Consider the following 14,223-nt stretch of genomic DNA (forward strand, 5'->3'; position numbering starts at 1 on the left):
TCTTTTCTAACTATATTGCAAGAGCTAAATTAGTATTGCTGCAATATTTGAATTGCCATTTACATTTCCTTTTAAAGATCCCACTGTCTGGCTGGCAACCTTTCCAAGTACCTGAAAAGGTTTTAAATTGTGTGTCTAGCTCCAGGTCTGTGCTTTCTTTGCCCATCTGTGAAACACTGGTAGTAAAATGTACAGTGTATTGCAAACAACTGTTAATTGTTATTAAACCTGGCTGTGGTTTTGGCAAATGCTGGTGATAGTACTTAGCAAACTCCTGACATGCTCAGTCTTTCAGGACAGAAGGAATAGGTAACTTTTGAAAGGGAGGTATGTGCCATCTCTTGCATTTCTGAAAGAAGACTGTGTGTGCATGCCCTACCTGTGAATTTTATAGTACCTTGCTCAAATCAGGAATGAGTCTATATTTTGCATATGGAATTGCTGCAACTGACTGCAAATCTGCTTTTGATGCTTGGTTTTGGACAGGTTTGTTGCCTTTCGATAACTTGTATATAGACAGCAATATTTGGGCAGCATGGAATATTCCTCTTTTTAACTTACAAAGAGATATACTTTCAAGAATGCAGTTATAACCAGGTTTATTTTTCTGTTCTCATTTTTATTTTCAGTCCTACCTCCTGTACTCGTTCCGAGACACAGCGAGTTTAACCCTCACCTCAGCCTTCTTGCCAAGTTTCGAAACACTTCTCTGCACAGCGAGCCACTGATGCCGCACAATGCCACCTATCCTGATTCTTTCCAGCATCTTCCATGCACTCCTTTTCCATCATCACCCAGCCACATGTTCTCTCAGTCGCCTAACAGCATCAGCTATCCCAACTCACCAGGAAGCTCTTCCGGACCAGGAAGTCCCTATCAACTCACGGGTAAGAATGAGCTTTCAGACACCCTGACTGAGGCAGTTGAGTTTCTTGCCATGGCCTGGAGTCAGGTGCCAATTCTGTGTGCTTCCCCTGCAGCTGTAGCTACAGACTGAACTGTTGGACAGGATGGATTTGGAACGTGATTTCTTCTGACTGTCTCTTAATACTGGTTCCCAGTCCTTCTGAGTGATGCTCAAGGGCCTAAGAGTTGTAGTCATCCCGCTGGATGAGATTTCATGATTACTGTAAGGGGAAAGTTGAGGAGAGGAACAGGTGTGCCAGGCCACCTTCTGCCTAAAGCTGCCCATCCAAGCTTCTAATACAGTCCATGGAAAAGAACACTTGCAAGACTTAAGTTAGGCGCCTGTAATAGAGATTGTCAAGCTAGGGACCTCTAGAAACTCCATCAGGGGAGACAGGATAAAATCAGGAAATCGGTATGTAGAAATATTTTTTAATGTATGGTGATCCCACTGACTGTATAAACTTATACAGGAAATTAAGGTGTTTAACAATCAGGCCCAACACTTGCTGAAGCCACCAGGCAAATTCCTGTAATTTTGGAATGTGTTTCATTATCTCCACAGCTCTGAGGTCATTAAGGTTATGTCACTCAGATTGTTTGCATTGTGAACTCCTCACTTAGTGCTGCTCTAATTACCTGAGATTTGACTATGCTTTTGCTGTTAAATAAACCAAGAAGATGTCATGTACACAGCTGAGATCTGGCTTTAATATCAAAACATAGTTAAGATTCATTTCTGCATTTTGTTGTAACTCTGAAATAGTTTCAATCATCTCAGCTTTTTCACAAAGATTAATTCAGGTCAGAATCTTGTAGCTAAATGTTTTAATGGCTCGACTACAAAGCATTTAAATTCATGTCCTTAGTGATATGCCTATTTTGATTTTAAGTGTAAAAGAAAGGTGTTTATTTTTACAAGGTATTTTTAGTATTTGAACTTTTTTTTAAGCTGGACAATTCAACAGTGTGATGTGTTGAACGTGTTTTTCCTTCCCTCTCCATTCATTGAATGGACCTTCATTCATTTCTTCTCTAGATCTATGCTTCAGATTAAATCATGTTTAGCAACACTGAAGCTTTCCATCAAGTAGTAGGACTTGTTTGTCTTCTCCCATCTTTTCTTTCACTTTTGTGTAATCAAGCTGGATTAAGTGGAGCTGGTCCTGACAGGTAGATCAGGCCCATTCCAACTATGTAATGACTCTGACTCGTGCATTTAACTGAACTTGAGACCTTGCAAAGCTACTGAAAAATGGAAGTGGCTCAACCTGAGCTTCAGTATATCACAGCACACGGCATGCTGATAAGCATAATTTGCCTGTGTAACAATCAGGGATGGAAGACTATCTAAAGCAAACTGGAGTTACATCAAGAACCTTGGGTGGGCTTGGTAGGACCAAGTCAACAATGCACATTTCTATATCTTGTGCAATTGTTTATACTCTCTCTGTGATCAGTGGAGAAAAACAAGCACTCCTAGAACAAGATGCATTACATCTTAACGTATATGTCTAAAGTAGATGAGATGCACCATGTCTGCAGATGCCTATTTTTCTTTAGTGAGTATAAAGAGAGTGTATGGTTGCTGACTTAGGTGTAGACATTCAAAATACCTGTATGACCACATTATATTCCTTTCTCTGACTTGAATTCTTTTCCACTCTTTCTTGATTTTGTTTTACTATTCTAGCTTGTTGCATTTTCTGTGGGAGGGTTATGTCATTTTATATGTTAGAAATATCATACAGTGTATGAAATTCCTAAATCCTGAACAATTCTTAAATAGAATAACATTCCTGTGCAGTACTTACTTGGAAGATTCAATATTTGTCTTACAAAACAGTCCAAATTATCCACTCTGGGTGAAGTTGCTCTGTTTTGAGGGCCAGCCAACAGACCCCAAACACAAGAGGAAATTTCAACCTGGAACCAAGTTAAACCTTGGTCTCCTTAAAAAGACCCTCAGTCTTGCAAGCTTGTATATGGCTATACTTTACATATAAGCCCACTGAGTTGCTGTTCAAATGAATAAAGCTATATGTTTTAGTGCTTATGCGGTGAATGTTGACATTTTCCAACATGTCCCTTCTTCTTTGGCTTTCTAAACCCTTCTGTCTTTCTTGAGAATCCCCACTATTAGAGTCACCTTCTGTTTTCTAGCTTACTGTGCCATAAATGAAACAAATCAGGAGCTGGGCAGGTTGTGGGTTGATACCTCTTCTCCATGTTTTTTCACCAATTCTGTTGCTCTTTGATGGGAAACTGAACAAACCAGAAGAGGGACTGCTTTCCCTTGTAGGACAAAGGTATAAAGGACAAATCTAGAGGAAGTTTTGCCAAGTCTGATTTTAAAGCGTAAAGGCTTTCCATAGGCTTTTTTAATAGCCTGTGAAGAAAGAGAGCTTTCTCCCAGAGGATCAATTGAAGCTTCTGCTTTTAAATCATCCTCTTCAAGTTTTCCATTTGTGAAAGAAGTCTGGAACTGAAAGATCAAACTGCATTATTTTCTTAGGGTAACAACTGGTGTTAACGGAGAGATTGACTGGACACCGGTCCAGGCCTGAGGCACTAGTTGTGATTGTCCCTCTCTCTTTGAAGTGCAGCAGGTCCAACATGACAGCCTTCCTTCCCATCCTCCCTGAACATGTAATGGTCTTAATCAGGAGACTGAAAGGGGGTCGGGTTCAGATTCGTGCTGTTTCCTGCCCTTCTTAGCTAAACAATGCTAAAGAAGTTAAGTATTCACTAGGAAAACCCAGGGAGAATTTACCACTGTATTGATTTAGGTGTCTTTTCTTTCTTTTCTTTCTTTTCTTCTTTGCAATAGTGGAAACTCCACCTCCACCTTACCATGCAAGAGAACCTCCAGGAACCCACAATGGGCGGTCAATGGATGCAATAGCTGAAAGTCAACTAGTGCTGTCTTTGCCCAATGGAGGTAAATCTGCCGATGGAGAAGCTGAAAGTAAATAACCATTTGTATTATTCTTAAAAAAATAAAACAACTGTTAAGCAAAGAAATTTTTCTTTGAACAAGAAGGTTCAGTGATCTGTCATAATAGGTTTCAGATAGTTTCGCTGTAAGGTTGTGTACTAGACCCATCCATTAGCTAGCAAAATAGGTTGATTTAAGAATTTAGTGAATTATGTGTGAAGTTACAGAGTTTAGTCTTTATTTGCATTCAAGAACGATTACATTTGGAAAGCTGTTAATGAAAGCAAACACTGTTATCTACGTTGTAAAGACAAAGATATCAAATCAAGAATAGTGAGGCAATATAACACACAAGAGCACTATAAATATCAGAACTGATTTCTTTATCACCTTCAGTTCTGGGTTTCAAGTACTTTAAAGCCTTGTGGTTAGGACCTTTCTTACTGCCATATTTGTATTAATGTTACATCACTGGCTGGCTAGAAAAGAAAAGGACATGTTCTATTGAAGTACAGAGAGATTTTTATGGACGGCCAAACTCTTTGTCCTCATATAAAAATGCTTTACTGGGAGAGGTCATGAGTCATCAGAGTAGAAGGGTCTGGGATCTTCCTTGCTCCCCTCAAAGCAACTTCATGACCTCTCCAGCATGGTCTCCATTACCTCCAGACTACTGCTGGCAGGTCATGCCTCCACCATTCAAAGCCCATTGCTGCAGAGCAGCAAGGGGAAATGGAGTTTCTCAGCTGGATTTTCTTTTGCCTTCCTGCTACTGCAAAGGAAAAATCAACATTGTTCTTTTAGTCCAGCATATTGTAGTCCGAAACAGATGTCCTTTATGGCATGAGGACTGAACACAGTGCACACACATGCACATTAAAAAAATAATGCCAGCTGTCTGAAACAGTGAGGAACATGTATGTATCACAGAACTGGAGCTGAAGGATGACAAGGGTGACAGTGCTAATTACAGATGAATACACAGAATGGCCAGATAATAACTAGTTATCAGGTACCAGTACTTTTAAATAAGTTGTTGAGATACTTTAATCTCTTTACCATAATTTATCATCCCTGATCATTGCCCTAGTGAGTATCAGTTAGAAGTTTGTTAGAGGTTATGCTTAGAGGTGCTCTGGGGGCAGGGGAGCTCACATGCCTGTGGTGGACAGGCAGGATAAGGTTTCCCACTAACTCCTGTAGGACAAATGAGGCTCAGAGATTCTGTTACATTTTTGAGTCTTTTTCTGTCTCTGAGTTAGAAAACCTGGGCAGGGGAAGATCCAAAAGAAATGACCTTGCTGACATTTCTGCTTCTAGCCTCACATGGAAGTGGAAAGCCCCAAAGCATGCAAAAAAACGGGGGAATGATTGATTACTTTTGAACTTCAGAGTTTAGTATTAGGCTGAAGGCTTGGCTCAGTTTTGACTTGCTTTGAGCCCATCTGTCACCCCTAGCTCCTGTGGGTGTGCAGAGCAGATGTATCCCTTACTATTTTCAGTGTAGAGATTGGGCCCCAGTTCAGCAAGGAATGTCTGCATGCGCTCAATTTAATGCAGTGGTATTATCACTTTTAAGAACAAGTGGGACTCCTCAGAGGCTTAGAGTTAAGCTGGTGTACCAGCGCTTTGCATGTTTGGGGCTTCAGTCATAAACTTAAGAAACAGAAGCTGCTGTTGAGATAAAGCATGATAAGTGACTGTTTAAATGAAGAGCTAAGGAGGGGGAGAATGGGACAGAGGGAGAGAGGAAGGAAAGAAAACAGGGAATGATTGTTTAAAAAATAGTACGGACCTGAGCAGCTGATTAATTTTATTTCCTACAGACTTTCGGCCTGTTTGCTATGAGGAACCGCAACACTGGTGCTCGGTTGCCTACTATGAACTCAACAACCGGGTAGGGGAGACTTTCCAGGCTTCCTCTCGAAGTATCCTTATAGATGGATTTACAGATCCCTCAAATAACAAAAACAGGTTCTGCTTGGGACTGCTCTCAAATGTAAACCGCAACTCTACTATAGAAAACACCAGGAGACACATAGGAAAAGGTAAGAGAAAATCCCTTCTCCTCAGGAATATTCAGAGCTTGAAAGAACTGTGCATTGCATTAATAAACCCAGCTGACTTGTCAGATGTGCTTGTCTTAAAACCTAAGCTCTGAGATTACTTCTGAAATAGAAGAAAAGCTGCTGATTCTTTTCTGACTGGATAACAATCAGCAGAGTAGCTCCTTACCAAAGCTATTTACTTGGCCAGCGAAGAGAAAAATGTTGTTTATAGTTGTGTGTTCTAATTTAGCAGTATGTATTTTCATTTTATTTATTAGGGCTTCTGGCAACTGGGAATATTGCCATTGAAATGCCACTAAAAGGATAATTGCTGGTGCCTCAGGCTTATTCTCCTCCCACCAAATAACAAAGGGAGATGGATGAAACAGTAGTTGAGTTACTTGGCTGAAGAACTCTACAACTCTGGGGTTGCCTTTGTAGCTTTTTCCTCCCTATCAGTCTGATTCCCTGTCTTGTCAACTTCTCACTAGTAAAACTAAGTCTTGGGTTCTCCCTCAGCAGTTCTTCTTGTATGCTCCACTTCTGGTGTACGTATACCCTGTGCATGCAGGGTCATATACTACTGGTGGCAAGTACAAGGAGACCATAGTTGGATATGTGTGGCTGCACACACTCCATCCCAGTTCACTAGGGCTGTGTAGGGCCTGCTATTCTCCCAGAACTTACTGTTGCTTGTGGCGGTGAGTCAGAAGCCCTGTACAGGCCACTTCTCTGTGTAGATGGAGCTTTGCCCGTTCTGGTATATCCAGTCTAGACTCATTATCCTGCCAACCCAGCCTCTCACCAGTAGCTGCCTGGGAATGGATTTCCCACTGGGCTAATTAACTCTAATTGTTCCACTCCTATTATCTCGTCAACCTCACCTCATTTCCCAGGCCTAGAGCAGTATTTTAATTGGCTCTTGATAGTCTAGTGTTGAATGACTGAATACCAGGAAGCTCTGAGATGAATGTGGCATCGTTTTTACAAACAACACTGAACCTGTAGGCTAGCACAGGAGATGTTGTACTTAGCTTTTGCACTTTTCTCTGGAAAGGAAAGCACTTGTGTTGCAGATGCACTGTGTGAAGCCAGTATGATGCTACAAGTGTCTATCATAGTAGCTTGTTGTGAGGGGTGGAAATGGGTTGTACACCTAGTTCTAACTTACTCAGAAATAAAGCAAAGCTTCTCTGTCAGTATAAGCTGCCAGAGGGGTGTAGGTCAAAGCTGAGCCCAGCCCTAAAAGAAGACTGACAAAAGATCCCAGTTAAAGCTGTCATTTGAGGACGTTACATCCTGTGACCTTCTGCCCCAAAAGAGGAAGAGACAGAACAGAAAGTGAGGTGAATGCTAATGGTCCTCATCCATTCAAATCTGAAGATCTGTCTTCATTGGTTAAAAGTCCTTTAAAGTCTTACTCTAGGAATCTGCCCAAGGGAAGGGAGCAGGTTGCCCAGAGAGGAGCTTACTATATCAGAGATCCTTAATTTTACTGCACTTCCCTGTTTATGCAAATGTTAAAAAAACATGTCCAAGTGGAGTAGAGGTGGCACCAGTACAGGCCTGCTGAAGAGCACACAGCAGCTCCAAAAGTATGTAGTTCAAAGGCACGCTAGACAGATGAAAGCTACTGAAATGGATGCAATTGTCACATGTTAACAGGGTAGAAAAAAGAGTGAGTAAACAAGATTAGCTCAGTAGGATAAGGATATGTGATTGAATTGTCATCTAGTGTATCAGCGTGAAACGGTTTCCTGGAAATACCACATCAAAGCTAAAAACAATCCAGAACACAATGCAACATCTACTAGCAATTGGACCTGTTTCAGCAGTCAGACTTCAAGGACAAAAAGGGGACTTCTGATGAGAATCAAAAAGATGTGGATGCTGGGAGACTGATGAATTTTCGGTTTCTGCAGAGAGCAGTGAAATCCCACTAAAACATATGGATCCTTGATTTGGCTTTCTACAATTATTAATGTGTATCCTTCCTTGAGGATGCTTGCCTCTGGTGAATGAATACCGGAAGAATGGAAATACACACTGACATTTTATTACTCCTTTATTTATTGCTTTTAAAGGTCCACAAGGAAAAGGCAAATTGTAGCCTATGCTTTCAGAAGTGACTTTGGCATTTTTCTTATTATAGTACAGAGTTTGGGCAATGCCTTTGAAATCATTCATTTTTTTTCAGAAGTTGAGTTACTCAGTATACTTAAAAATCCAGCCTTTAAAATTTTTCACTTTAGCACCCAGAAATGTGGTCACCCTAAATCAGTAGCCATACCTGAAGATTTGGAATGTGGTGAATATTTATATCCTTATTCTTCTTTCCCTACCTTGTGTTCTCACTCTTTACGTCGTGGGTGGCAGAGCACTGGAACAGGCTGTCCAGGGAGGTTGTGGAGTCTCCCTCTCTGGAGACATTCAAAACCCGTCTGGACGTGTTTCTGTGTAACCTGCTCTAGGTGGCCCTGCCTTGCCAGGGGGGTTGGACTAGATGATCTCCAGAGCTCCCTTCCAAGCCTAATGATTCTGTGATTTCAGAAAGTTATATGGACTCCATTAAGGTCAGCTAGGACCTTTGTGTTTTCAGTCCTTCTCTTTTACCCACCTTCCACAGAAGGGAAAGGAGACATAAGTCAAGTAATAGCAGTCACAGTGTGCAACTCCCCATGATGTCTGGTGCAGCTGGACTGGAGCTGACAGATGGTCTAATGAGCTGTCATCTCACCCGTGTTCCCAGGGCAATACTACCATGTGCTCTGAGCCACACCCCCGCTACTCACGTCTAATTTGAGATCTCGTGGGTGCATAGAAGTAAAAGTCAAGTGATGGCTTGAAGACAGACTTTAAGGTTCCCATCTGAGTCATCCTGGAAGTCTATGGGAGAGTGTACTTTTCCCAGATTCCTTTCCCACTCAACCTGCTTTTCCTCAAGTCTTTCCCACTTATGTTTAGAAGCTGGTTTTATCCTAAGGATGTGCTGGTGCCCCTTGCTGTCATGACCACAGAATGATGAACAGACTGGGAATATGTAACCAGTCTTTTTTGTATGAAAGACAACAGGAACAAAACTAATTACAACTGAGTTATTAAAGTGTAGTTATCACTAGCTCTGCAGGCAGGCTACTGAGACTCAGTGAACATGTGCATTTGTATGTAAGGGTTTGACTGCCATACCTGGGACTAGAAAGGAGGATTTTCTTTTCCTTTAGTGGTGGTTTTTATGAGAACAAAGAACTGAGTTCTCCCACCTTTCTTGGCCATGGGAGGGGTTCGTCTCACCTAATCTAGCCATGGGAAGGGTGAATGTCTAGGCATCTTCACAGGATGACTTGGCCCCCTTCAGGGTGTGGTTTCATGCACAAGTTTAAGCAGTCTGGGTCCCCATTGCCACGCTTGCACTGATGAAGATCTCACTTCAAATAAATCTTCTTTTGTTTTGTTTTGTTTGTTTTTAAGTTTATTAGCTGGTTCAGTTCCCCAATCTGGATGGCTGCCCAATCCCCAGCCATCACTGACAGCATGAAAGCGGGTGTGGGAAGAAGCAGCAGGGGCAAGGAATGAGCAAGCCTTTTCAGCACCTGCATAGACTTCCATCAGTTCAAGCTGGCTGTGAGCCTGCGCTTTGTAGTGGATGGAGTGAGTCATCTGGTCACAGTGCTTCTCATCATCTATCAACTAGGGAAGGCATCTACACAGCTTACACAAGATCCCTAACTTTACAGTTGCTGAATTGGGCTAAGATAAATTCTCTCACCAATTTAGGTATATTTTCATGCAAGCAACATCCTGGAGGGACCAGAGTCTTTGAATGGATAGAAATGCTTCCATCTTCATTTCCCCAAGGCACAGGAAAACAACTGAGAGTTAGTGTCAGTAAGTCACTTACTTGGGCACTGAAAGTCCAGAAGGAAATCAGTCATTTTCTTGGTAAAGGTCACTTTGAACGGGATCTGATGAGTAAGTCATGTCATGTAAATGCAAATACGTGGTTTTGATGTGGTGGGTAAAGCAAAATGCAGAAAAGCTATTTTAAGCATACACCATGCTGTGTTTCAACTGCATGAGATAGGATCCTGTAGTAAAAAACTAGCATGCAATGAAACTGGTCTTGGTCAGCCTGCATGTGCTCAACAGTGAATATACATTTAGATGTGTAATGCATAACAGATTTGTCACTTCTCTTACAGTTTTGATCCATTTTTTGTGTATGGTTGACATCTGTTTGATACTTACGTGTGTATGTGTGTGTCTTGTTATACTGTGCTGTTGGGTTAAAGAAGTAAACCAACCTTCCACTGAGAAACAAAGAAGAACATCACATGCTAAGACTTTTTTCTCCTAGACCAGTACCTCAAAATAGTGTTTATGACAATTTCCTCTTAATGTTGGTGGGTTCATTGTACAGTTACATGGATATGCACACAGTTTACTGTCTTTTGAAAAGTAGTGTATAGGCACTGGTTCCTGGGCTTGTATGCCCACACCAGTAAGACTTACCGGTGCAAAGCGTGCTGTGAATAATGGAGAAATAATACATGTTATTTTTCCTTTTTCAAGGTGTTCATCTTTACTATGTTGGTGGGGAAGTTTATGCTGAATGTGTCAGTGACAGCAGTATTTTTGTGCAAAGCCGTAACTGTAACTACCAGCATGGTTTCCACCCAGCCACTGTCTGCAAGATCCCCAGTGGCTGCAGCCTCAAGATCTTCAACAACCAGCTTTTTGCCCAGTTGCTGGCTCAGTCAGTCAATCATGGTTTCGAAGTGGTGTATGAGCTGACCAAGATGTGTACTATTCGAATGAGCTTTGTTAAAGTAAGGATTCTTTGTTTTCTCTTGCATTTCTGAAAGGCAAATCCCATCACTTTGGTGCAATACTAGACCCCATCAAATCCTTCCCAAGTGGGGATTTAGACACCCATCTTGTAAAAAACAATTCAGACTGCCTGTTTTCCACTACTGCCTTAAACTTCTAGGTGCTTAAAATCAGTAGCTTTTGTGGTCAACCTGGAAATTTCTTAGTTTCCAAAAACTAGGTATTCCATAGCCAGCTTTTGTGGAAAATAAGCAGAGATTGCATGGTGATGTTTCCCCCTTGTTTGCATAAAGAGCTCTACTTAGAGGGGTTTAGCAACATGTAAATGTAGCACATATCTTAGGCAGTTGCGATCTCTTCTATTATTACTGATTTGCAATAGAGCTTGGTAGAGCCATAGATCTGAAAAGAACGTCCTTATGTCTGTAGACTAATTTACAGTCTCGCCATTACTATAGACAGGTAAATATAGTCTCAATAAAGAAACACTGGGTTCTCCTTCAGCCCCCACCGAGTTTGCTGGGAATTGTTATTCTTTGTCACCTGTGTCATCCCTGGCAAGAGATTGTCTTAATTTCTGATGACATTCACTCTGGCCAGCCACAGGACCAGAAGGGCTTCTTGCAAGCAGAATACAAACCCCAAAAGAACATCTGACCTCCCCTCTGTTGTTTGGAAGAAACAGGAGGTCACCATTCATATGTGAACTTTGAAGTCTGTTTTGTGTGTGATCTATCAGTGTTAAGAGTGAGTTTCTTAAATCTTCTGAATGGCCTTCTCACCCAAATGAGATCTTAACTCCTTTTTGCACTTAGGATTTACTTAGGTGCCTGTCATAGCATCTAAAACCCAGAAAATGGTGAGTATTTCAAGACTGTTTACAGATGTGCTAGACTTACTTCCTATAATGCTGCAGGGGACTATTCAGCCTGCAAACTAGAGAAGTTGCACCATTAGAAGCCAGTTGATCCTGCTAGGTCCCATAAGAAGTGGCTTGAGTATGTCCCTTTGCCTTGCAGGTGTGGTTCTATACAAATGACTGAATCAAGCTGATTGAATTCACATCTAAGATACTACAAAACTGCTTGAGGCTCGAGCCCAGTTCCCTTATGTTCTAAAAGTAGATGAGTTGAGTCCCACACAGCTTTCTGATCTGACTCTTTCTGTTCATTCTTGGGGACGTCTCTCCTTAACTCTATGAGAGCGTTAAGAGTGCTTTGTAACTTCTCGCAAGAGTCGAAGCCAAAATCTCCCTGCCCGTGACCACGCTGTTACTTTGTTCTTGAGAAGGAACTGACATCTTGTTCACACAAAAGTGTTAAGGGAAAACGAGAAAGCAAGAAACCCAACAAGCAGCATTTTCTTTAATGGGAGACGTGAATGGGCATGTTGTTTGTAAAGGCAGTGTAGCCAGTTATGCAATATTTTCATTATCTCAGCAACTCAGGGGCAGTCTCTTTGATGTGTTATCTGCCTCCATGCGCAGCATGGCAGCACAAATGGTGATGTTGATGCACTAAATAATGTTGCTGCTGTATTATCACCTTGCTTTGTTGAAACAACAGCAGCCACTATAGTGCCTCGGGCACCAGAAAATCAGTACAAGGAGTTATTTGGAAACTTTTCCCATGACCTTTGGAAAATGGCTCTGCAAATCTCATCTTGGTTCTTTCTTCCTGGCCTGTGAAAACTCTTTCCTGTACTCGGTCTTCTCCAATTATTTCTCTCCTAAGGTGTGAGCCCTGGTGTATTCAGTCTGGGGACAGGAATGTCCCTGGGTGTTGGATATGCAGTGCACAGAGGAGCATGTTGTCTGTCAGAGCCATGCACCAAAAGCTCTCAAGTGCACAACAGCCCTGTGGCTTCTCCTCTGATTCGTGTTCAGATGCTTCTGGTTACCTAGAGCCCACAAGGCAAGCCTTGCCTCCTACCCCACTGATGCTTCAGCTACCACCTGGGAGGCAGGGATGGGCAGGGACTAAGACATGAGAACTTGCTGGGACTATATAATCTTCTGGAGGCAGGACATGGGACGGAGAGACATGAAAGTCTTGTCCTTTCTGATAACCTTCCTGTGCCCATGAAGCAGCTAGGAGGAGCTCACCCTCAGGCAAATATGAGTTTATCATCAGTGAGATCAGACACCAGTTTCCATCCACTGAGTGGCTGTCGTCCCCTCTTCACAGATGAGGCAGCTGAAGCACAAAGTTTCTCTAAGCTGAGGTGTGAACCCAGCATCCTTCTTCCTACATTTCCCCAGGTCTTGGGGCTGAGGGGACAACCCAATAGCCTTGGCTGTGCTTCACTGCACGAGGCAGCCCAGTGGCTGGAGCCTGGGCTGGAGAGAGCTGTTGCCCCCAGGAGCTGGAAAGGACTGGCAGGAGCAGCAGGACTGCTCAGCTGATCTCCATTGTGCCAGAAGGTGCATTTCTGGTCTCCCCGTGGGGGTATCAGTATCCTCTTCCCACCATCTGTGCAAAACACCACCACAGATTTGCAACTGGTTCTCATTTTATTCCCTCATTAAAAGAGCTTCACCTCCGGGATCATTTCAGCCCTGGGGATGGAGGAGGCTACCTGCGGCCCACGAGTGAGGCACGGGGGTGCTGCCCTGCTGGCATGTCCCCTGCCCGGAGCTCCATCCGGCAGCCTGGGGCAGCAGCACCGCGATTGCCTGCCTGGAGCTGCCAGCAGAGGGAGGTGCCCAGCCACCTGCACTGCCGGGCTCTCCAAACCAGGCAGGCTGTGCTTCCAACCTGCCATTCCCATTCCTCCAGCTTTTCTGTCCAGTCACAGAGGCGCACCAGCTCCTATGGCACTTGTCCTTCTAGCTGTGTATTTTCCCTGCAGCTGAGTGCTTGAGACTTCACAACCTCAGAAGTCTGATTGGGCTCATTTAAAGATTTTATGCAAACATTCCCAGAACATTAATCTGAGGTGCCTGGAACACAGGCCCTTTCTAGCCTGATAAGTGCACTGCAGATCAGAAAAATGCCGCCTGTTCAAAAGTACTCTTTGGGCTTTGGTGGGTCCGTATCTTACTCTTCCGCTTTCTTGCCCATTTTCTTCATTAAGTAGCAATGGATTTTATCCAGACTACTTATTATGGCATCTAGTTTTGGTGTTGATCCTAGTTTTGCAGGTGATTGTCTGGAGACATGGGTTCTAGCAGCCTTAGTTGTCTGAGTTGTTCAGCACTCTACAATGCACGCACCTCTGGCAGATGTCAGTCTTCATATACTTCCATGTCCTTGTTTCATGACATGAATATCACCCCCCCTGACTAGCGTTATGGCACGTAAGGCTCAGTCTTTCTGATCAGTGGCCCACAAATGAAGAGGCTCCTCCTCCAGTGGGACCATGTTTTGCATATTGCCCAATGGAAATCCAAGTTCAGCTCTGGCAGTGAGACAGCAACAGTTGTTGAGCTTTGAGACTTTGGGCTGTGACTTGGATGTCTTGTGTTGCTGTGAAATCAGGCTGCCCACTTCACAAGCAGACACT

The 14,223-nt window shown here is 42.9% G+C and overlaps 1 protein-coding gene across 3 annotated transcripts in view; it reads left to right on the plus strand.

Annotated features, from left to right (window-relative positions):
- SMAD9 (SMAD family member 9) overlaps positions 1-14,223 on the plus strand; it is a 43,019-nt gene that overhangs the window by 20,235 nt on the left and 8,561 nt on the right. For 2 of the 3 annotated variants that reach the window (XM_030477683.1, XM_030477686.1), the window contains exons 3-6: positions 630-887; positions 3,737-3,874; positions 5,671-5,892; positions 10,462-10,718. In XM_030477683.1, the coding sequence (XP_030333543.1) occupies positions 630-887; positions 3,737-3,874; positions 5,671-5,892; positions 10,462-10,718 (875 nt within the window). The remainder of the gene's footprint in view (positions 1-629; positions 888-3,736; positions 3,875-5,670; positions 5,893-10,461; positions 10,719-14,223) is intronic. The other variant, XM_030477684.1, reaches the window with a different exon arrangement.

The sequence above is a fragment of the Strigops habroptila genome, chromosome 2 (assembly GCF_004027225.2).
Source record: "Strigops habroptila isolate Jane chromosome 2, bStrHab1.2.pri, whole genome shotgun sequence".
Lineage (NCBI taxonomy): Eukaryota > Metazoa > Chordata > Aves > Psittaciformes > Psittacidae > Strigops > Strigops habroptila.